General features: G+C 32.3%; 1 protein-coding gene across 4 annotated transcripts in view; it reads left to right on the top strand.

The window, feature by feature from the left end:
* Positions 1-26,024, top strand: part of LOC143255090 (bromodomain adjacent to zinc finger domain protein 2B-like) — a 79,083-nt gene that overhangs the window by 6,001 nt on the left and 47,058 nt on the right. For all 4 annotated transcript variants that reach the window (XM_076510199.1, XM_076510201.1, XM_076510200.1 and 1 more), the window contains exons 2-11: positions 9,432-9,479; positions 12,826-12,916; positions 15,514-15,748; positions 16,633-16,860; positions 17,690-18,031; positions 19,776-20,040; positions 20,790-20,891; positions 23,315-23,381; positions 24,556-24,667; positions 25,534-25,641. In XM_076510199.1, coding sequence (XP_076366314.1) covers positions 9,455-9,479; positions 12,826-12,916; positions 15,514-15,748; positions 16,633-16,860; positions 17,690-18,031; positions 19,776-20,040; positions 20,790-20,891; positions 23,315-23,381; positions 24,556-24,667; positions 25,534-25,641 — 1,575 coding nt within the window. In that variant the 5' untranslated portion in view covers positions 9,432-9,454. The remainder of the gene's footprint in view (positions 1-9,431; positions 9,480-12,825; positions 12,917-15,513; positions 15,749-16,632; positions 16,861-17,689; positions 18,032-19,775; positions 20,041-20,789; positions 20,892-23,314; positions 23,382-24,555; positions 24,668-25,533; positions 25,642-26,024) is intronic.

The following is a 26,024-nucleotide window of genomic DNA, read 5'->3' as shown; positions in this document are numbered from 1 at the left end:
CAAAGCTATACGAAGGCTATCTGCGCTAGTCGTCCCCAATTTAGCAGTTTAGAGTTTGTTTAGTGTGACGATTATTCAAATCCGCAACCCTCAGATTACTAGTCGAGTGCTTTAACCACCTGGTCATGCCGGGCCCAAAGATAAAAGACAAACGTAAAAAAACATAAGAGCATGTTTAAAACAGCAAGGGAACGTTTACCTTAGAGATGTTTCCATCAACTGTTTTGACTCGGGTTTATTATGTAAATAAAATGAATGTCGTATCTCAGCCGTTCTGAGATACATTTTTATTTCAAGTGGGTTTCTCGTCATCAAGAAAATGAATGTGGGTCATATGTTTTCGGATACTTCCATCTCCTGCGAATGTAAAAACAATAAATACTTACTAAACGAAATAATATAATACACGTTAAACAGTATAGTACATTTACATAATGAAGAAAAAATAAAAAAATACAACCTAGCACATGTATAAATTGTAAATATATATATATAAATGCTTCAAAATAACAGAGGGCGCCAGTTTGGGGTTGGGCGGAAGTTTTACCTATGATTTATTATTATTTTTTGAAAAATGCAAGTTATTTAGTTAACGTGCCATGCTTATGGGAAATTACTATTATTAATATATATAAGGAAAAATATCTATATGTATATATATATGTTTCTCATGGCCACCTCGTTCGTACATGTTACTATAGTTCATGCATAAACAAACACCGGAATTTGCTAGATGAAGAAAATTGTATATATTGTATAGAAAATAGGGTTCAGCTCCTCAACTTCCCCGGAAAAAAAAATTAAATGGTGCCACTTAACTGACAAAGAAGAAATAAAAAGAAGTGTCATGTTAAAATATGAGGTTTTATGTTTAACGCACAAACTTTCCAACTCTTAACGTTAACCAAGATTTAACTGTATAAGACACATTGTATGTGGTTTTCGCTAGCTTGCCTCCTCAAAAAGATGCGCACGCACATGGATAAGTAATAATTCCTAGGTGTACACCCTTAAGATCCACTTAGTAAGGGTTCAAAGTTCCAGGTTTCTAGGTTCTTTCCTGTGGGAGCTATGGTGGTCTCATAACTTGCTTTGTGTTGGTTAAGTGAACAACATATGGAGGAAGACCATCAGATACAACTATATTTTAATGGTTTATCAGTACATAGCTTACTCTGATCAGAAGATATTGTTTCTTATGTGGATAAGAATAAGACGTAACTGAAGATATAACTTTTCAATGAGGAACTTAGTGTTTGACCTGCGCTTACAGATAAAAGCTTCTAGTAATGTATTGTGCTGTGGTTGAAGCTGTTGAGTGACGTGTGTCATCGTCAAGTCATGTTTGGGTTGTTTGTTACATGCTGTGAAGATTTATTGTATTCTATAACACCTGACCCTTGTCTGTATTACCATTCTTTGGTTCATGAAAACAAGTGGATTTTAAGCCAAGATAGACGAAGAAAAAGATTTTTGAATCTTTTGCATTGTTGTGTGCAAGTGTGGGAGTATTGTGAAAACATGTTTAATAAGTGGAGATATGGTGACAACATGTTTGGTAAGTCTGGGGATATGGTGACAACATGTTTGGTAAGTCTGGGAGTATAGTGATAACATGTTTGGTAAGTATGGGGATATGGTGACAACATGTTTGGTAAGTCTGGGAGTATAGTGATAACATGTTTGGTAAGTCTGGGAGTATGGTGACAACATGCTTAATAAGTCTGGGGATATGGTGACATATTTGGTAAGTCTGAGAGTATGGTGACAACATGCTTAATAAGTCTGGGGATATGGTGACATATTTGGTAAGTCTGAGAGTATGGTGACAACATGTTTGGTAAATCTGGGGATATGGTGACAACATGTTTGGTATGTCTGGGAGTATGGTGACAGCATGTTTGATAAATCTGGGGATATGGTGACTACATGTTTGGCATGTATGGGAGTGTGGTGACGTGTTTGGTATGTGTGGGGATATGGTGATAGCAGGTTTGGTAGGTATGGGGGTATGGTGGTATATCTGGGAGTATGGTGACAAACACGTTTGGTAAGTCTGGAGGTATGGTGACGACATGTTTGGTATGTCTGGAGGTATGGTGACAAACACGCTTGGTAAGTCTGGAGGTATGGTGACAAACACGTTTGGTAAGTCTGGAGGTATGGTGACGACATGTTTGGTATGTCTGGAGGTGTGATGACGACATGGTTAGTAAATCCGACAGTATGGTGACAACATGTCTGGTAAGTCCGACGATATGGTGACAACACGTTTAGATTGTTATTCTAGAAATTACATTGTTCTGAGTCATACGAAGTAGGGTTAAAATGCCTTATTAGGTTTGCACGAATGATGTGATGATTGATGATGTAAGTTTTTATTAATTCTTGAATCTGAATGGTTGTTTAAATATCCTGGTCATAATAGAATCGCGTGCTTGTCTTGAGATTTTATGTCGAGTGTCTTTTAGTAATTATTACGAACTAGTCGCTTCAGAATTCTGGGACACTTGATTTTAGAGTTTGGTATTGAGGTATTCACGAAACTTAAAAGGTATGATTTTTTATACAAATCTGAACAAAGGTGATATGACTACAGTACTTTGTCTTGGTCAGAGTTGAAGATGGAAAGTTTCTACCGGTATATTGGTTTGTTGCTGTAAAAAATTCTATGTGGCGTGTAGAATTAATTGTACTAAATTTTATGTCGTAGTGGGAATAATATAGTTTTCAGAAGAAATGGAAACCACACAATGTTGAGAAAAGATTGCAATAGAAGAAATTCATTGTAAAACTGGAAACTAATGAAAGACAGTACCTGTGTGCTCACGTGAATTTACGACGCGAAACAAAATATACGATTGTTTATGAATTTAGCGCAAAGGTATTCAAGGACTATCTGCGCTAGCTGTCCTTAATGTTGCAGTGTAAGACTAGAGGGAAGGCAGCTAGTCATCACCACCCACCGCCAACTCTTGGGCTACTCTTTTACCAACGAATAGTGGGATTGATCGTCACATTATAACGCCCCCACGGCTGAAAGGGCGAGCATGTTTGGTGCAACGGCGATTCGAACCCGCGACCCTCAGATTACGAGTCGAACTTCTTAACCCACCTGGCTAAGCCGGGCATCGAAAGATACGAGATTAACAATGCAAAGAAATATGGTTCTGAAACAATGTAATACAAATTAAACAATGTTGTAGATGTATAAGAGAAATAACAAATTAAAACGTTATGTAAACAAACAAATATATTTTCCATTAAAATTTTGATTTATAGAATAATCGACAATAATGGGTTTCATTAGTTATAGATCTGTTTTATGTTTCCAATTGAAGAAACTACGGTTACGTTTTCTGAAACCTTTGCTGGAATGTAACTCTGTTGCCAAAATACTTAAATATCTTTGTCTCTGCAAGTTGAACGCTTAGGAACTTGTGTAAGATATAGTATCCGGGTGAATAAGAGCCATTGAGCGTCACGATATTTCATTAGGGGCGGAGTGTATAACAGGAAGGTCTAACTTTTCCAAATAAACTGTCCCTCATAGGATATTACTCTCACAATTCAAAAACATTGTATTATTTTATAATATTATAACGGCAATCCGCTCCAAAACGTAGAAATAAATACCATCGTCGTTAAGACTTGAGGCTTGTTGGAACAAGAAAGCAATTTATTTAACATAAGTCATTAGATATAATTATGTGAAGATGAAATATCATATTCTAATTTGATTATGTATATTATATAATTGTCAGCAACACATAAGACAATAAACTGCTAGGTTTATTACACATATTATTGCTTTCTGTTTACCAGTTGCTAACTTACCCCTACTAGATTCCACTAGTATACTTATCGATCGATAACACGTTATTAATAGCGGTTCTTTATTGAAAGTGACTTATTCGTATGTTTCAACAATCAAGAATAACTACCATATGCTTGGTTTTACTTTACGTAAGTGGAAATGATTCAAATAAATGTTCAACCTGTTGTAACACTCGTATAACATAATAAAAGCACACCCACTTATTGCTCGGGTGCGTGGCAAGCTTTAGTATCTCTTTGTCTATGATATTTCATTGTCTAGGGCCGTGCTTCTCAATCTGTGAACCCCGGATACCTAGGGGTTCGCGAAGGGTTGATAAAGAACGAATACCTACCTATATTATAGTTAAAAAACGAACAATACTATGCACTGTTAAATTAAGTTAATTTCTATTTTAAAACTGCATTACTTTTCTTACGTGAATACTGTTTCTATATAAGATACACTTTCCACAGTTAGACTTACTGAATATAAAGGTACAAATTATGAGGTTTGATTCTTGGAGGTTTAGAAAACTGTAAGTAAAATATAGCAGCGGTATGGTTGAATAGTGTCTACTTTCAGGACATAACTGATATTAACTAATCTGTATATTCCTGACTAAAGTGTGTGTTTTTCTTTATATATCAGTAAGTGTAAATTCCTGACCAAAGTATATGTTTTCTTTATATATTAGTAAGTGTAGATTACTGACTGAAGTGTATGTTTTCTGTGTATTTTTGGAAGTGTAGATTCCTGACTAAAGTGTGTGTTTTTCATTATATATTAGTAAGTGTAGATTTCTGACTAAAGTGTGTGTTTTTCATTATATATTAGAAAGTGTAGATTTCTGACTAAAGTATATGATTTTCTCTATATATTAGTAAGTGTAGATTCCTGACTAAAGTGTATGCTTTTCTCTATATATTAGTAATTGCATATTTCTGACTAAAATGTATGCTTTTCTTTATATATTAGTAATTGCAGATTCCTGACTAAAGTGTATGTTTTCTGTGTATTTTTGGAAGTGTAGATTTCTGACTAAAGTGTGTACTTTTCTAATTAAATATAGGCTACGGGATAAAGTGCGTGCTTTTCTATGTAAGTGTAGGTTCCTGACGTTGATAACAGGTTTTGTACATTTCTTCTGCACTTCACGCGCGAAAATACTCTTATAGTTCCGAGTAGAAAATATGAAACGTAAGTTTATTTTAGATGGAACCAATTCTGCATCTTGTATGCTTTTTAAAGATCCGTCTCGGACGTCACGAAGTAAGGTTCTGCGATCATTCCACTGTAAGTGTATTTTAATGACATTTTTATGAAGAGCGACGTATTATGTGACGCGCTTCGAGTCTTTCTTCTCATATAGCAACTTATTACCGGTTTATCCAAAGGTTTGTTATTAAGCGTAGCTATCGCCCGACCTCCCAGCTGCAAGAATCAATAATTTAGAGAGCGAAAGAACTGCGTTTATTCCTGGAACTGTGAGAAAATAGAAAAGGCGCTTCACTATTTTTGTGACCGGTAAAACTTTCTCTGACCAGTTGTTTGAGCTGGACACTCGTGTAAAGTTTCTGTTTCAGAAGCTCTAGATTCCTGACTAAAGTGTATGCTTTTCTTTATGTATTAGTAAGTGTAGATTCCTGACTAAAGTGTATGTTTTTCATTATATATTAGTAAGTGTAGATTCCTGACTAAAGTGTATACTTTTCTTTATACATTAGTAAGTGTAGATTCCTGACTAAAGTGTATACTTTTCTTTATATATTAGTAAGTGTAGATTCCTGACTAAAGTGTATACTTTTCTTTATACATTAGTAAGTGTAGATTCCTGACTAAAGTGTATACTTTTCTTTATATATTAGTAAGTGTAGATTCCTGACTAAAGTGTATGTTTTTCATTATACATTAGTAAGTGTAGATTCCTGACTAAAGTGTATGCTTTTCTTTATATAATAGTAATTGCAAATTCCTGACTAAAATATTTTTTTTGTTAGTAAGTGTAGATTCCGAATTAAAGTGTTTTTATATTTGTAAGTGTAGATTCCTAACTAAAGTGTATACTTTTCTAATTAAGTGTAGGTTACAGGATAAAGTGCCATTGTCTTTCATTATGTTCATTATGTTGAAAGACGTGAAAACATTTTCAACAGTGTTGGGTTTGTTTTGATTTTCGCGCAAAGCTACACGAGGGCTATCTGCGCTAGCTGTTCCTAATTTAACAGTGTAAGACTAGAGGGAAGGTAGCAAGTCATTACCATTCACCGCCAACTCTTGGGCTACTCTTGTACCAACGAATAGTGGGATTGACCGTCACGTTATAACGCCCTCACGGCTAAGAGAGCTAGCATGTTTGGGTTGACCGGGATTCGAACCCGCGACCCTCGGATTACGAGTCGAGTGCCTTAACCACCTGGCCATGCCGGGCCTTTCAACAGTGAAGCATATATGTGTGATGATGGCAAAGTATTAGGTTGAGAAATAATTCGTGAGCGTTTTTAAATAATTTCATTCAAGCATTACATGCAAGACTATACAATACTTCAATGCATGAACACATTACATCCAAAACATTTATTATGATACTTTATTTCATGTAATACCTAGGTATATAGCATGCATTGTTTTAAACGAAATTGCAAGAAATTAAATGCGAAAAGCAGTTGGTGTCGAAAATGCTCGATTTTGTCCACTTGACATTCCATTTAATGAGCTGAAAATGAAAGCAAAAATTAAAGACATATGAAAATCAAACACACCATCTATTACAGCAAAAAATTATCTACCAAATGACATGAAATATTTTGCGAAAGCGTTTCATTTATGAATATATTTTGTTAACTTGAAAAAACGCTCACGAATTATTCCTCAACCCAATACTTGCGATTTGTGTGATTAAATTTAATTTAAAATAGTTTGAAATATGTTTGGTTGCGAGGAGAAAACTATTATAACTAACTCATTACCAGTTATTTATAAAAACGTCTTTAAACGAAGTAGTAGTAGTGGTTAAATATAATCATTGTCTTGTAGTGGTTAAATATAATCATTGTCTTGTAGTGGTTAAATATAACCATTGTCTTGTAGTGGTTAAATATAACCATTGTCTTTAGTGGTTAAATATAACCATTGTCTTATTTGGACCGATGCCAACTTCACTATCAAAATGTTTTACACATGTATACATTTTGGTATTTCTAATATTATCATATTTGTGACAGTAGTACAGTTTGTTAGTGTTGCGTACCTGTGGTACAGTTTGTTAGTGTTGCGTACCTGTGGTACAGTTTGTTAGTGTTGTGTACCCGTGGCACAGTTTGTTAGTGTTGTGTACCTGTGGTACAGTGTTTGTTAGTGTTGTGTACCTGTGGTACAGTTTGTTACTGTCGACATAAATGTACACTTGAACTGATAAGTCCTCTGTTTTTGCCATACAAACAAAACTAATTCTTTGAACTTGTGTTACAAAAATTCATCTTGTAAGCAATACCAACTAACGATGAGGTGACAGCTCACTTTATAGAGGGTAAAAGGATAAAAATGTGTATTTTATTAAATATAATATGGTAATAATAACACGACGCCCGGAAGGAAGTGTCATGTGGTGATATTTATTTTACGTTGGATATTTACATAATCTAATATCATTAACGGTAAATAGTTTTGTTTTTACATATAAATAAACCAAATGAAATATACTTGCTTTACCTTTAATTTATTCAATTGTCTTGTTTGCTGAAGATTTATAAATGTTAAACTGAGTTACGTGAATGTTTTTTTATTCTACTGTAGAACTTTCAATCATTCAAAACAACGTAGGTGTATCTATATCCAAACACTGTTTACTATAATATAAATAATTATAAATGTAATTTACAGAACGTGTAATATCTCCCTTGTTATCGGGTGAATCAGCTGTCAGACTGCGTGAATTTAATGTTCCCTTGTGCTTGAAATTTTGAATATATTTGGTTTCTAACTTATACCTAGTGTAGAATTGTGACTACTGAATAGTGCCAATTTTTTGTTTTATATATTGAGAAACACCCTTTTTGAACGAGAATGTAGTAACTACGAGCTAACATTCTCGGAAGTTATCCCTTACCTAGAGAGCAAACCCCCAGAGAAGCGTTATGTTGCTTATTTTACGCCTTGAATCTTTCTCTAATCTCCACGCTCAACTGGAAAAACACGTAAAGAAGACGATGCGATTTCTACATAAATATTGATCGCGACAAGCGTGCTTTATTGCCACCCTGTTCACGCTGTCCCAGGCCCACCGCGTCCCGGAAACGCACGGTCGCCATCTTCCTTATTTCTCGTGGTAATTATATGCACGTGCTGGTGTTGCTTTGCTTTGATCGCACACCGCTCCCTCTCCTCTCAACGCATGGCGGATTGGGGAAATAGCTGGTTTTATTATAGCCAGAAATATTGATTATCCCACACATTGTGCTTGTTACATCGCCTGACGATACCAGTTTTCTCTCTGAAATTCTTTCTGCTTTGTATTGCGCTTGTGGCATTAATTACCAGCCGTAGCATCTGTTCAACTTTAGGAAGTCGTTTATATTTTAACTCAAGATTGGTTATCTGAAAATGTGTGATATTTCTTTACATGCGCGTGAAATTCAATATATTTGTGTCTAACTTTTAGGAGAATATTTTTTCTCCTACGTACCACGTCCAGAAAACATTGTGTCAGGATAGTTAAAACGTGAAGAAATGACTTCAGTGAAAGTGCTATCAACGGGAAACGAACACTTCATCTAAGTCACCAACAGAAAACTTACAGCCAATCGTGATGAAACAAAAATCTTTTGCCCCCCCCATTAAAACTTGTTACGTGTTTTAATATACTTACCCCTCATTATTATAATTTTCAAAATTTAAAACAATTTTTAGAGACTGGGCAACTTCCCTACCTTCTGCTACCCTACAGACAATGAAATGTTTCTACAAAGGAAATCAAAGCGATCATAATCGCCACGTGATGGAAGTTAGTGGAAGTTTATAGAGAGAAAGTTTATCATAACATTTACATTAAAGTATTTCAGGTACAAGAAAAATTGGAAATTTCAGTTTTTAAAAACCAGTTTTATAGTTTATTTTCTTTGATTCTCTCGACGTTTGGAAGTTCATGGTTTAAATTATTTATTTATTACTTCGTTCAGTGATAAACTTGTATTATTGAGAATTAATGTTTTAGTTTACGAGTTGTTGGGAAAAGTGCAGTTTGAAATTCTTTGACTTGTTTATTTGAAATGTTTAATCTCATCAGCTACCAGTGTAAAGTGATATGTCTCCATATCAGTATTTGAAATTGGTTAACCTTTTTCATGTAAATGATCATTATTTTCTGTTGTTTGGAGATAATATAGTTACTAAAGTGGATACTAGAGGACACTACACTATTGAATTTCATTTCAAGCCAACCACTTCAAAGTTTCTGGTAAAATAATATAAAAACCAGCAAGAATAAGTTACACTAATATATTAATTAAAATTAACTGGAAGATCCTCCGTTTATTAAGATGAAATATTAAGTAATTTTTACAACTAATAGTGATGACCTTCATCTAATATGTGTTTGTCTTTATTTTTTGTTTAGGTTAACAAGTGCTGGTTTTCACCATGGACTCACAATGTTTTCCAAAAGGTACGTGGTTAGTTTGTGTCTTTGGGTGTCTTTTCTTATAGCGAAGCCATCGGGCAATCTGCTGTGTCTAGTGAAGGGAATCGAACCCCTGACTTTAGTATTGTAAACCTGAAGACTTATCACTATCATAGCAGGTGACATCTGACATTAGTTGTTTAATAACTATAATATTTTTACTTTCCTCAAAGTCAGAACAATAACAAACAAACAGTCAGCCAGTATTAGGTAGTAATTTGCATGTGTAAGTAATGTCGTGTCCGCAGTAGACTGACTATTTAATCCAGGCTGGAATCCTTTTAAAATTATAAGTTATGTGAAGGCCAGCTAAATAAGTCATTTAATACGTTTTAAAAATTCTTATAATAAAGTTTTAGTAAAATAATTGCTATGATATATACGTTACACAGGGAACTTTTAAAGGTTTGTTAAAAGTGAGTGGGGCCCGGCATGGCCAGGTGGTTAAGACATTCGACTTGTAATTCGAGAGTCACGTGTTTGAATCCCCGTCACACTAAACATGCTCGGTCTTTCAGCCGTGGGGAAGTTATATTGTGACGGTCAGTCCAACTATTCGTTGGTAGTGCAAAAGTTGACGGTGGGTAGTGACGACTAGCTGCCTTCCCTCTGGTCTTACACTGCTAAATTAGGGACGGCTAGCGCAGATGGCCCTCGTGTCGCTTTGCGTGAAGTTCAAAACAAAACCAAAACCAATTAAAAGTGAGTGGAGGAAGTATTAGGTATGTTTTCTTTTTCGCAAAAGTTAATATAGCATTTTATTCGCTGGATGTACATGAATATTTGTGGACACACAAATCGCGATATGAATTAAACAATATCCGGTTAAACTGGTGTCTTTGATTTACTTATTTTTAGATTACTTAGCACATTTTTTATATTTTCAAATCAACATCAGTTTCTGTAGGAATACAGGTTTACATGGATACTAGACGTGTAAATGGATAAAAGTAATGCTTCTAAAGGTATGGATTTGACAAAATATAACATTAGTTAATTGTTGTCATGTTGATTATCTAAAAACATGTGCTTCAAGTAAGATTTTTGATATCTGAAAAAGAGACCATCTTATGAATAATTCATTTAAATAAGAGCTGTTATAAAATATTCGAAAAAGGGACCATCTTATCAAATCAGAGGTGTGATAGAATGTTTGGGAAAGAGGCTATTTTTCTATACTTAAGACAGTCCTAGCATTATCATCGTAGGTCAGTACATTGTATCATTTTTACACAGTATTAAGCTCGTTGGGCATCAAATATGTCCAATATCAGTTCATACCCCTGAACTTAGGTTATTCATATTTTATCCAGTTATTGTGTTCCCTTGTATTTTTCTAGTCTCCTGAATTAATTTTAAAAACTATCTAATATATTTAATCTCATCTGGTAGAATGGTAAAGTCTGTGTAAAATCAGGATGAAATTGATTAAAATATATTTTTAAATCCTTTTAAATGCAAAGTTTCTCTTACAAGTTTTTCCATGTTGGAGTGTCAGGGTTAGTGTCTTACCTTTGGGTAAGACTGTGAATTCGCGAGTCCATCTTTTGCGTTCCATTTGCACCAAAATGTGCTCCGCACTTTGAAGCACAATAAAAAAAACAGTCTAATCCACGCTATTCTCTCAGACTAACCCGGCAGATAGTAGTAGGAAACTTTCTCTAGTTCACAAGTACGTATCAATATTGACTGTGAAAAGGCAGATAGATCTATGAAACATTCCGTTCACTTGTTAAATTCGACGTATTGAACACAGCGCAGATCACGTGAAACATTCAGAGAGAAGGATGGCGTGAAATTGGTGATAGCATATATCATGTGATGTGTTTTACCACTTAATGGTAGTGGTAGTACCGTGTATCATGTGATGTGTTTTACCACTTTATGGTGGTGGTAGTACCGTGTATCATGTGATGTATTTTACCATTTTATGGTGGTGGTAGTACCGTGTATCATGTGATGTGTTTTACCACTTAATGGTGGTGGTAGTACCGTGTATCATGTGATGTGTTTTACCACTTAATGGTGGTGATAGTACCGTGTATCATGTGATGTGTTTTACCACTTAATGGTGGTGATAGTACCGTGTATCATGTGATGTGTTTTACCACTTAATGGTGGTGATAGTACCGTGTATCATGTGATGTGTTTTACCACTTTATGGTGGTGGTAGTACCGTGTATCATGTGATGTATTTTACCACTTAATGGTGGTGGTAGTACCGTGTATCATGTGATGTGTTTTACCACTTAATGGTGGTGATAGTACCGTGTACCAGTGTATCACGTGATGTGTTTTGCCAGTTAAAATTGGTGGTACCGTGTGTCACATGAGGTGTTTTACCAGTTAAAATTGGTGGTACCGTGTGTCACATGAGGTGTTTTACCAGTTAAAATTGGTGGTACCGTGTGTCACATGAGGTGTTTTACCAGTTAAAATTGGTGATGCCGTGTATCATGTGATGTGTTTTACCAGTTAATGGTGGTAGTATCGTGTGTCATTATAGTACTGCTTATGACTAAGACTGCTTGTGTATGTATATACGTTGTATGATTTTTAGAAGTAATCTACATGTATTTTTAGAATTCGATACAATAAAAAGGAACTTTGCAATATGCAAAAATAGCAGAAGTTTAATAGACGATGTTTTTTATTTTTGTTTAATTTTCCTACTCGTCCCGCTGTAAATTTGTGATATATTTACGATAGGTTTGTACTAGTGTTGTTCGTTCGGGTTGATGGACCTGAACTTTTACAGAATTTGTTTGGATGAAGTCTCTATTCAAATTTGTTGATACATAACGATTTCCACTTAACCTGATATTAAGTATTGCACGTGTTACTTCGGCTTGTTACAAACGGATTTTAACGTCGTATCTCTGTGAAGACTTTAATTGACAAATAGCTCTTGCCCCCAGTTTGTTTCTGTTATATATTTACAAGAAAAGTGTAATAACACGTAATAGAAGGGTTTACACTGTTAGATTAGTGGGAATACAAATTGTGTTTCATTGTGGAGAACGGGAGTAAACTAATCGGATGTTTGCATCGTTTTCCAACTAGACAAATAATAAGATAATTGTAATTACAAACAAAAGCAACTTCCATAGCTAATTTTATGTTACTTCAGTAAGAGTAGAATATACAGTAACTTTTAAGTACGTATTGTGTTTAAACTGTACGGTAACTTGAAACACATTATATTATATAAAACTGCTAAAGTTTTTTAATTAGCTGAACTATTTGTTAGGCAATGATTTTGAAGTATATATTTAACTTTTTGGTTGTTTGATAATATGTATATTATAATGAATTATTTGTATTATTACAGATTGTAAAGGATCAGCCACTGGCAGTCATTCCAATGACAACTTGACAAACGACTGCTTACCTGCTGACCTATCAACAATGCAGAACAAAAGGTGAACGTGTGTCAACGTCTTGATAATGGTTGATTTATTTAACATAGACTATTATTTTTAATTTACAACATATTAGGTTTGTCCTTCTTTAAGGTATGTATAGCCAATGTGTCTATGAAGAAATTGAAATGCGTTTTTAAACATTAAGAGTGATGTTATATCTTGTCATTCTATGTGAACACCTTGGTGTAATTTTAAGAATCATTACAGGGGTAATATCTATATTTTATGAATCATGTGACCTATTATACACTAGATCTACAAACTTGCATAGATTCTACATTTAGATGTATGTGCTGTCATTTTCATTAATTAGTCAGATTCTAAATTTAGATGTATGTGCTGTCATTTTCATTAATTAGTCAGATTCTAAATTTAGATATATGTGCTGTCATTTTCATTAATTAGTCAGATTCTAAATTTAGATATATGTGCTGTCATTTTCATTAATTAGTCATATTTTAAATTTAGATATATGTGCTGTCATTTTCATTAATTAGTCAGATTTTAAATTTGGATATATGTGCTGTCATTTTCATTAATTAGTCAGATTTTAAATTTAGATATATGTGCTGTCATTTTCATTAATTAGTCAGATTTTAAATTTAGATATATGTGCTGTCATTTTCTTTAATTAGTCAGATTTTAAATTTAGATATATGTGCTGTCATTTTCTTTAATCAGTCAGATTCTAAATTTAGATATATGTGCTGTCATTTTCTTTAATCAGTCAGATTCTAAATTTAGATATATGTGCTGTCATTTTCTTTAATCAGTCAGATTCTAAATTTAGATATATGTGCTGTCATTTTCTTTAATCAGTCAGATTCTAAATTTAGATATATGTGCTGTCATTTTCTTTAATCAGTCAGATTCTAAATTTAGATATATGTGCTGTCATTTTCTTTAATCAGTCAGATTCTAAATTTAGATATATGTGCTGTCATTTTCTTTAATCAGTCAGATTCTAAATTTAGATATATGTGCTGTCATTTTCTTTAATCAGTCAGATTCTAAATTTAGATATATGTGCTGTCATTTTCTTTAATCAGTCAGATTCTAAATTTAGATATATGTGCTGTCATTTTCTATGATCAGTCAGATTCTAAATTTAGATATATGTGCTGTCATTTTCTATGATCAGTCAGATTCTAAATTTAGATATATGTGTAGTCATTTTCTATGATCAGCCAGATCTAAATTTAGGTGCATGTGCAGTCATTTTCTTTAATCAGTCAGATTCTAAATTTAGATATATGTGCAGTCATTTTCTATGATCAGTCAGATTCTAAATTTAGGTGCATGTGCAGTCATTTTCTTTAATCAGTCAGATTCTAAATTTAGGTGCATGTGCAGTCATTTTCTTTAATCAGTCAGATTCTAAAGTAAAATGTATGTGGGGCCTTAATCTCATCAAATGAATCCATGGAAAAAGAAATAACTTCCACAAAGAAGAAAATATTTTGTTTTAAATTTTTATTTATCCTTAAAAATAAATGCCAGTGGATTCCAGTGGTCATTTTTGAGTCTGAACTCCTGAAATTTATGTCATATGTGTATTATGGGTTAATTTTGTCAATAAAAGAAATGCATGGTTTATATTCTCTGTCTACTAATAATGATCAAACACATTGGTGAAAACCTTTCCAATTTTTTGGAGCTTTTTGCATTGGGTTGTAAGATTATTTTATTATCCTATGCTACAATAAATTTACAATAACAATCAGTCATAGCCACTCTAGTGTGCTTTATGTAAATATTTTTGTTTAAAATCATGTATCCACAAATTACGGTCATCATAAGCTTAGCTTATGTTTGTTCATGAAATAATATGGTTAATTAGGTGGCAGTGATATTCAGTCACACTTACATGTACAGAACAGCATACCACTTGCTACAAAAAGTACATTCACTTGTTAGAATTGTTTTGTACACTATACATGAGCATCCAGAACTTTCCTAGTATGTGAGGGCAAAACATCTACTGCCCATTTACAGTATTACAACATCCCTTGGTAAAGTTATAGATGATAAAACCTAGCAGTGCATAAGGTTTAAGACAACTTCAAAGTTAAGGTTACAATATCATGAAGCCTACATTGCTTCATTGTTTTTTTGTTGTAGAAATTTTTATGTATCATAATTTTTAGTTGGATACATAAAAGTCAAAGCCCAGGGTTTGTTTTTTGAGGTGGGTAACACGTGCCCCAAGGGGTGCCAAAATTGGCATTGCCATTAGCAGCTCTTGTAAGTTTCACAAGGGCATGTAATTTTAACTTCATTATTCCTTATTGAAGTTGATATTCTATAAATTGTCTCTTGTTAAGGCGTTTTGTGTTTTGAATGTATGAAAATATATCAATGTTTTACTACACTTATTGGGATTTTTTAAATGTAAAAGATTCCTGGTGGTTCAGCAAGCCTGAAGGCTTGTAATGCTAAAAATATAATTTTAATAGTTGTGGCAGCCACAGGGTAGATATCCTATTTGATACCTTTGTGTTTAACAACAGAAACAAACAAGGGTATAAGAAACTGTAAAGTTATTCTTAAATATCTGTTTCAAGATGGTAGCTTATTGGTAAATTCTGTTTCAGTGAACAACATACAGAAAATGATGACATATCAGATGTATCAGAAACATTTTCACCCATTTCAACCTCACCTGAAAGGGAAAATAACCTGTACAAAACGGACTTCAGGGTGGCTTCCATTCTTTCCCAGTCACCTTCAGAGACAGAAAAGAACCATAGCTCACAGTCAAATACTCCAAGAAATGCCATTCAGAAGCTAGTTATTACAAAAGCTCAGGGCAAATACAGGAAAAAACAGGTCTGCTTTGTTGTTTTAGAAACATTTTAATAATAAATTTTATTTTTGTCTACTATTTATTATCAAAAGTTGTCATTTAGTTATTTAAGATCAGTGTAATATTGGAGTTTGAAAATAAAAACAGTTGGATCATTTACTTTTGGATAGAAAACCATGTGTAATTAAGTTGTTAAGTCTGTTCTAAGTAAGTTAAGTCTGTTCTTGTTTCACAAACTCAGTAACTTTCAATGACTACAACTTTTTTTTTCGGGGTTATAGTTTATTGCTCTCATGCATTTATTTTAAATTTTACATCTTCACTGATTCTGAAATTGTTTTAAAGATATTTTCTACTTGAAGATACCACTAAGTCTTGAATTCAGTTTAACTTACTTTAAATGCATCGGTGTACAAGTTTTTAGTATTATTTCCTAGACCTTATTGCTTTGTTGTTTCAGGTTGAGAAGATGACCTAAGAGAGCTGAAACGTTGCTGTGTATTTTAATTAAAGATTTAATAACTATACCAGCCATCTTTAGAATACACTTGAAGCTAGAATGATTAGTTTTTATAGATAAATAAATTAGAATGTAAAGTTTGATCCAAGGAACGTGGATAGTTATAAAAAAGTATTGAAATATAAAACGTGCCATTGAAAATTTGAGTTTTGAATTTTTAACATATAATTTTAAGCTTTACATTTAGATTTTAGAAGCTAAATTTGTCAAAATTAAACTTGACATCACTGTTGTAAAAGCTGATTGAGATGTGTTACAATGAAGAAAACTGATTTAATCAAGAAATGTTTAGTTCACTTCATTGTAGCTTGTACCTATGAGATAACAGTTAGCTAGTAATATTTTATTATGAATTAAATGGAAAAGTAATTTCACCTTTGATTTTAGCTTGAAGCTTCCTCTGTGGAAACCAGCTCAGATGATACCCAGTTTGATGATGGCAGTAATGGTTCTAGTAGCAGAAGTGGATGTAGTAGTGGCAGTATAAACGGTGAAACCAGTGAGAACAGAGCTGAACAGATACAAGAAATCAGCAGTAGAGAATTTGAGCAACACCAAGGATTGAAAATTCATTTGACAAAAACGATTTCTAATCAGGAAGACAAATCAGATGGAGTGAGTAAGAATGTTTACTACTTGGACTATGAAACCTTATCCAATTAAGACACAAGTTACAGTTTTCAAATAGAAGTTTCATGTTATAAACTTCACCTAAAGTTCAACAACAAGTTAAATGAGAAAACTGTAAAGTGATGAGTTAAATTTTAGTTATGAGACTGAAAATGTTAAAAAGCTGTTTTCACATTATTAAATGTTGGTGTATTCCTTCCTATATATTAGTAAGGTAGTTATTGTCTTTTGCTTATCTAACAGACAAATAATGATTTTTTTCTTTTCTTTGATTTTTAGTTTCCTAAGTTGTTTTTTTTCTGTCTCATTAATATAACAAGATTGGTAACAGTTTTCCAGTTTTAATTTCAGCTGTTTATGACAGTACAGTTGGTTTTGTGCCAGACATATAAGATTTTCCAGTCAAGTGAATTATTTCTTAGAATTCACATTAGACAGTTAAAAAAAAAATTGCTCATGTATGAACACTTGAGTTAAAAACTCAATACTGTACACTTGAATAATAACAATAATATTAAGAGTTGAGTTAAAAACTCCACATGCTTCTTTAGAAAATTAAACTTATCATTATGTATTTCAAGTTATATATTTGTTTGCTTTGTTTAGTAGTTTTTCTAACTTTATGGTTACTGTGTATAAAGATATATGATGTTAACGTTTGAAGTGTGACATTTCTAAAACATTTTTATAAGGATATGTGATGTTAACGTTTGAAGTGTGACAGTTCTAAAACATTTTTATAAGGATATGTGATGTTAACGTTTGAAGTGTGACAATTTTAAAATGTTTTTCAAGTTTGTTTCATTTTTTATAGGATGAATATTTAGAGCCTCTCAATTTAAAGACTAAACCAGAATACTCGGGTGTTATCGCCACTGTGTGTTTAGCATCAGAACCAAGTCCAGAAAGTGACAGTGACTCTGTATCTGCTCCATTGGACTTATGCATAAAAAAGCATGAATCAAGTGCAGTGAGCTCTCAAGTCCAAGATACTGCTTCACTAAGTAACACAACTTTGTCTTTTGGACATTATCCCTTGGTCAGTACTGTGGTTAGTAACCAACCTGCTACAGCTGGTGTTTTGTTAATGCCAGGAACACGTAGGCGTGGAAGAAAGCCAAGGAATCAAGTTATTCAGGATGGTCAGATGCAACAGGTTTGAATTTGTATATGAACTTAGTTTGTTAGCTGCTCATAGATTGCTTCTGAGTTGTTGTTTTTTTAAACAAACCATTAGCTCATAGCTCTGCCATCTCTTGAGCTGTTTGAGATCTAATTACAATTTTAGACTTAGGAGATCAAATTCATTTGATTGATCTATTTGACCATGCCCAAAGTTTCATAGATTAACTTACTCTAACCCTGCTTAAAGGACTTCCAATTTGAGGGTCAGTTGGTGGAGATCCTGATGAGTAATAAAATTGAGTCAAGTGTGTGTGAGTATTGCTAGTGCACAAAAATATAACCAATAAAGAAAAAGAGTCTCATAGGTTAATTTTCTCAAATCCTGCCTAAAATAATTTAAAGTATTGTGATTATTGAGGATTCCTTCATATTTGTTACAACAATGAAAGGTAAAATGATGAAATAATATATGAAGAATGGTTTTAAGTTTTTCTGTTGTTCTGAAACACTGTATTGTAGAGTTGTGATTTCTGTTTTCTTTTGCGAGGATAAAATATTATATGTTTAGTGAAGAGAGAAGAGAGAAATTAAAGTGAAGCAGCTACATTTATTTAAAAACTTGGCAGTAAAAACGAAGGAGATAAAGTCATTTCATCAGATCTTGTAACATGTCTTGTTCCTACTACAGTGCAGGTCAAAATATGACTTGCAAGTATTTAGAAAACAGTTTTAAGGCCCCTTAAACTTGAGTTGGTGTACTTGTGTAGATGTTTTTGATAATTATAAAAGTATGCCTTTATGACTATCAGTGAAGACTAACATTTTTTAACAAAATAATTGCTTACAGCAAGGATGTAATTGTTGGATATCAATCTCTGATGTTATTATTATCTCACTAAGTCCTGTAAGAAATTTATTTGTAGGCTTAAGGTGATTGTAATCCTAAATATAATATTTTTCATACATGTTGATCATGTTGATTTTAACTATAAGCAAAAAATCAAATATTTTAAGAAAGAAAAGATTTAATTAGTGTAGTATGTTTTTGTGTTTTTGGTAAAAAATCTCAATTTATCAAGATTAGCTTATGCTGTGATTATTATAAAGACTGTCAAATTTTGCATTCTGTGTGTTACAAATACTTAACTTTCTGGTGGCTGTCAGTGTACTTGAATATCACAGTGTTGTCTCTTTTACTAATATCATATATTAGAAAGTAATGTAAGATTGATACCTATTGGCAGTTAGACAAATTAGTTCAAACTTGTGTTTTTCTTAAATTAAGAATTAAGATGATTTATTTCACCAGTTTTAGATTTCAGAGTCATTGCAAAATTATTTTAAGAAAAATCTTTTACTTTTCTGATGCTCTTCAAAATATCAGATATAAATGTATCTTTTTGTACCAGTTTAAAAATATTTATTTAATACCAAATAATTAAAGACCACTTAGCAGTTTTTACAGTAATTATGTAATAGAAGTTATAACATATTTTATAGAAGAATTGTACATAAACGTGTAGAGGAAGGCTTAAACCCTTAATGGAAGCTACCTGTTGAAAGAAAAGATGTAGCTTTGGCTTCTTTACTTAGGCCTAAATTTCAACTGAAATAATATTGTAGCAAAGATGGTTGAAACAGTTAACTTTTCCTAGATACATAAGTAGGATTAATATAACTAAGAAGGTAGACAGCTTTAAAAAAATTACATGTAGTGTAAACTAGGGTATATATTGTTTAAATTCTTATGAATTCCTAGGTTTTTTTATTTCTAGCCACCAGAGAGCAGCAGCATTTTTGTATCTGCATCCAATAACAGAATGACTTTTCAGCCAATGATACATTCACCAAATAAGTCAGCATCTGTAGACATGGAGCAACTGATGCTTCCCCACATTCCTTCTAGTAGGGGTCGTCCCCGGGGTAGACCTAGAGGTAGGGGCAGAGGTCGGGGCAGAGGACGACTACTGTCTGACAACTACTTACCTGTTAATGGAGATTATATTCCAAGAAACCAACAGAATCGTAATCTACCCAGTGGTAATTTACCCATTGTTGGTTTGTTAAGTAATTTGTTTTGCTGTAATTTACTTTTTCTTCTGTAAATTTTTTACACATTTTTTATGTTTGAAATAGTTCTTTATTGAAACAAATAATTAGCATTTGTTGGATATTTTATTCTCTTTCTCCATTTAAAAGAAGCTCACCAGTACTTGGCAGTTAATCACTGATGACCCATGTTAAAATGTATAATGAAAATAAAACATTTATTTGCTGTGTTTTATACTTGTGTGATTGTATGAATTTTAATATAAAAGGCATAATAAGTACATACGTTTCATTGTATTCAGATAAAAATATTTATTTTGGTAGGAGATACTTAAATTTTTTCTATAGTGAATATTAAGAAATTCTCTAGCCACTTTCTTTAAAAGTTTCCTTGTTTACTGACTTCATTTTGTGGTATAGAAACTTACCATATTTTACTCTGAGTAATGCAAAGATGTTTCATTTAGAAGAAAATAAAGGTAAAATGAAAGTGACTGATGTCAATCATATATCATATTTGATGAATTAAAAAATGTATTTAGTTATGTTCCAAATATAACTTAAACTTAACCAAAAAACTAAAACAAAATGTTTGCTGTTACCGTAATTTGTATGTCATTAGTTTTGTTGCTTTCCTCACTTTTTTGAGTCCCATTTGTGGGTGTCATGATGAGGTTTACTAATTTTGAATAAAAAATCTTAGGATAAAGATAAAGAATGTCTTTAATTTCTTGCTGTAGATTCTACAAGAAACATCAAATCAGCTTCAGCCATGTTAGTGACCGCCAGTACTGCCAGCATGTCAGGTCGAGGTATCAAGCGACAGGACTGTGAAATTGAAGGTACCTTTTTAATACCAGGACAACTTAATCTTTGTTGTAAGGTCTGATTATCATTTAAGAAAGGGAACTTTAATAACTTATCACTGAATCTGTTTGACTTCTATAAATTACTAAGGTTATTAGGAGATTTATTTGTGATGGTTGAACACGTAAGGTAAGACGTTTCATGTCTAGCAGGAGACATACTTATTTATGGTAAAACATTAAGCTCCTATTGAAATGAAGTATAACCTATCATGAATAGTGTGTAAACTGAAGGGAATGAGAACCCTGAGAATGTGTAACAGTTTTAATGTTTAAATTAGTGGTAACGTTATTTTTTCAGTTTATTACATTTGAGTATTGAACTTGCATTTCTTTCACGATGAGAACGATTTGAAATATGAAATCATACCAACACATTTTTTGTAGATGCATAATTATATTATGTGCAGTTCTTATATATATATCATATATAATATCACAATATTATGAATGTATAATTGATATAGTTTCTTTATGTATGGTGTCAGTGTCTTATGGATGTATAATTGATGTAGTTTTTCATATATGGTGTCAGTATATTATGGATGTTCAACTGGTGCAGTTTGTGTGTGGTGTCAGTATTTTATGAATGTATAATTGGTGCAGTTTTTCATGTATGATGTCAGTATATTATAGATTTATAATTGATGTAGTTTTTACATATGATGTCAGTGTGTTATGGATGTATAATTGATGTAGTTTCTTTATGTATGATGTCAGTGTGTTATGGATGTATAATTGATGTAGTTTCTTTATGTATGATGTCAGTGTGTTATGGATGTATAATTGATGTAGTTTCTTTATGTATGATGTCAGTGTGTTATGGATGTATAATTGATGTAGTTTCTTTATGTATGATGTCAGTATGTTATGGATGTATAATTGATGTAGTTTCTTTATGTATGATGTCAGTGTGTTATGGATGTATAATTGATGTAGTTTCTTTATGTATGATGTCAGTGTGTTATGGATGTATAATTGATGTAGTTTCTTTATGGATGGTGTCAGTGTGTTATGGATGTATAATTGATGTAGTTTCTTTATGTATGATGTCAGTTTGTTATGGATGTATAATTGATGTAGTTTCTTTATGGATGGTGTCAGTGTGTTATGGATGTATAATTGATGTAGTTTCTTTATGTATGATGTCAGTATGTTATGGATGTATAATTGATGTAGTTTCTTTATGTATGATGTCAGTGTGTTATGGATGTATAATTGATGTAGTTTCTTTATGTATGATGTCAGTGTGTTATGGATGTATAATTGATGTAGTTTCTTTATGTATGATGTCAGTGTGTTATGGATGTATAATTGATGTAGTTTCTTTATGTATGATGTCAGTGTGTTATGGATGTATAATTGATGTAGTTTCTTTATGTATGATGTCAGTGTGTTATGGATGTATAATTGATGTAGTTTCTTTATGTATGATGTCAGTGTGTTATGGATGTATAATTGATGTAGTTTCTTTATGTATGATGTCAGTGTGTTATGGATGTATAATTGATGTAGTTTCTTTATGTATGATGTCAGTGTGTTATGGATGTATAATTGATGTAGTTTCTTTATGTATGATGTCAGTGTGTTATGGATGTATAATTGATGTAGTTTCTTTATGGATAGTGTCAGTGTGTTATGGATGTATAATTGATGTAGTTTCTTTATGGATGGTGTCAGTTTGTTATGGATGTATAATTGATGTAGTTTCTTTATGTATGATGTCAGTATGTTATGGATGTATAATTGATGTAGTTTCTTTATGTATGATGTCAGTATGTTATGGATGTATAATTGATGTAGTTTCTTTATGTATGATGTCAGTGTGTTATGGATGTATAATTGATGTAGTTTCTTTATGTATGATGTCAGTGTGTTATGGATGTATAATTGATGTAGTTTCTTTATGTATGATGTCAGTGTGTTATGGATGTATAATTGATGTAGTTTCTTTATGTATGATGTCAGTTTGTTATGGATGTATAATTGATGTAGTTTCTTTATGTATGATGTCAGTGTGTTATGGATGTATAATTGATGTAGTTTCTTTATGTATGATGTCAGTGTGTTATGGATGTATAATTGATGTAGTTTCTTTATGTATGATGTCAGTGTGTTATGGATGTATAATTGATGTAGTTTCTTTATGGATGGTGTCAGTGTGTTATGGATGTATAATTGATGTAGTTTCTTTATGGATGGTGTCAGTGTGTTATGGATGTAAAACTTATTTTATTTCTACATAATTGTTTATTGCATGTTTATTAATAATTATTACAATCTGAAATACTGTAGTAAATGTATCACTTTGTTTAAAGATTTGCATTCAGAGAGTGTCTCAGTATTAATGTATTTATTTGTCTAAAGAAATACTAATATTTTTTCTGTTTGATCAACAGGCATTACTTCAAAAAGGAAAAGAATTTTACCAGATGAAACAGATCTTAGAATTCCATTGGGACATGGGTATGGTTTGATATTGATATTATTTTGTTTCTAATTCTGCATGTAATTTAATAGAAACTTGTAGTGCTAATTTAATTTATAAATAACTTCATATAACATGACACATTTTATACTTAAATATGTATTACAAGTTCACTATAATGATTGTATTTGTTATGAGTTTAGAAGGCTTATGCCGATACTTCTGTTTGCTGCAGATTAGGTGATACCTAATTTGGTTTTTTGTAAAATAAAATATTGTCAAAAATGAATGAATATATAAAAATGTTACATCAATAAAACTTAAAAGGTTGCAGCATCCAGTCTTAACTGATATTTTTTAGAAAGACATGGGTCCAACATCAAATTTACTGAAACCCGTCACAAAACCATAAGTGCTGTTATTTCTGAAAGCATCACAAAGATATAAGTACTGTTTTTTTCAGTTTGTTGCTGACCACAGTCTTCCAGCTGTATTTGCAGATCCCTTCAGAAATACCACACTCTGTCTGTACAGATACCATACTCTGTCACATAGTGATACAGTCAGTGACAGGACTTTATCTGTACAAATACCATACTCTGTCTGCTACATAATGATACTGACTGTGAGAGGATTTTATCCATGCTAAAGATTTATACACAGGCTAGAAAGAGTCTCAGTATGGATAGCATCATATGGTGTAAACTAAACACAGATTGTTTACTTGTTTTGGTTTTTTTTACTAATAGACTTTGCTAAGGAGTGTAAATGGGACAATCTCTGAATATAATTTGGATAATCTGTAATTACATTATGAATCAGGTATCTGTTGTCAGGATTCAATAAATTGCTGTTTTATTGTATTTCCTGTAATTATTAGTATTATTTTCTCATTTTGTTTAAAACTTTCTTGTTACTGATATTGATGGGTTTTATATGTTAGCAGTTATTCATCAAATTATCATATAGGCATCACACAATCCTGTAAGTAATCTAATAACTACAGAGTTTAAAGATTAGTATTTACTTTCTAATGAACAACGTTTTAACATGCGAGAAATAAAATAAACAACTTCTCTATGAAAGTAGCTCAGTGAATATTTTTCTGTCAAACAGCACATCAACTGATACTGCAAATGTAATGCTAAATAATAAACACAGTTCCTCAGCAGAAATTTACTAACATTTATTATTTTAACGTGGGTTTCACAGGTGGCGACGTCAGACCAGGATTCGATGTTTCAGTCGTTCAGGTGTTCGAGGTGAGGTAGTGTATTATACTCCATGTGGAAAGAAACTGAGAAACTATCCTGAAGTAATTAGGGTATGTAATTTTTTTGAAGAAGATGATAAAACAGTTATCATACTTATCTCTAACTTGTATAATTTCATACATGTAGCTAAAATAAACTGTTGAAATGCAGACTTTAAAAGTAGTCTGTACTTAAAATTCATATTGTTTAAGGATCTCAGTTTTAAAAACAGTCAATATTTAACATTCATATAACCTAAGGATCTTAGCTTTGAAAATAGTCTATATGTAATATTAAAATAATCTAAGGATTCCAGCCTTTATAAGGGTTTTATATATGTGAACTGGGATTTTTTAACACTAGGTGTCTGTAACTTGTTAGCAATAAATTCAGACTATAAATGTACAGCACAAAATCACTTGTTTTAAAACAGTATATTTAAAACAAATCAAACTATGTTTAAAATATCCATTACACTATAGGATGTCAGTTCTCTTTAAAACTCTAAATAATTCTCTTTTCTTGCCAAAATTCTTCACAGGCTGATTCAATTTCTTTAGAATCCAATTGATGAGATGAATTATTTTTCTTTACCTTGTTTCTTACTCTACAGTCTGTAATACATTTGCTTATTTTTCCATGAGGATTCCCACCATTTCATCCAGAACTTTAAGTAACTGTTTCAGTTTAGTCAAAGTTCACACAAATGGGCTCAATTACTGTAGAACACACTTTGACAAGGCAAATTATTTTCCATATTTCTATCATTAAAATATCACTTGTTATAGGTAATCACTTGCACACCAGCTAATTTCATGTTTTCTTTTAACAGCCTTAAAGGCAGCTTAAATTGAAACTAAGAAGTAGAAGAGTAAAGCATAGTGAAACAGTGAATAATTATCTGTAAGTTATACAATTGTATCTGTTGATGTTCTAGTACCTCCAACGACACGGCATCACGAACATTACAAGAGAAAACTTCACCTTCAGTACTAAGGTCAACGTTGGAGAGTTCTTAGAACCGGGCCCAGCAGCAGATCAACCAGTAAGCTCAAACTGTTTAAAAATACCCTGTTTTAATGCATTTATAAAAGTTTAATAATCTGTGTAACAATGAACATTACAAGTAGTAGAGTTTAGTATGTTTTAGTGATCTGTGTAACAATGAACATTGACAAGTAGTAGAGTTTAGCATGTTTTAATGATCTGTGTAACAATGAACACTGACAAGTAGTAGAGTTTAGCATGTTTTAATGATCTGTGTGACAATGAACATTGACAATTAGTAGAATTACTATACAACATATAAAAATGTCAAGACAATAAAATCATTGTAGGCCAGTATCATTAAACAGAGGTATGTGTTGTATTACTAATATTAAATATTTTTAATATAAAGTCAAGGATCCTGAAACATTATAGCATAAA

Source organism: Tachypleus tridentatus, chromosome 7 (genome assembly GCF_004210375.1).
Source record: "Tachypleus tridentatus isolate NWPU-2018 chromosome 7, ASM421037v1, whole genome shotgun sequence".
Classification (NCBI taxonomy): domain Eukaryota; kingdom Metazoa; phylum Arthropoda; class Merostomata; order Xiphosura; family Limulidae; genus Tachypleus; species Tachypleus tridentatus.
This window is presented reverse-complemented; position numbering and strand designations above follow the sequence as displayed.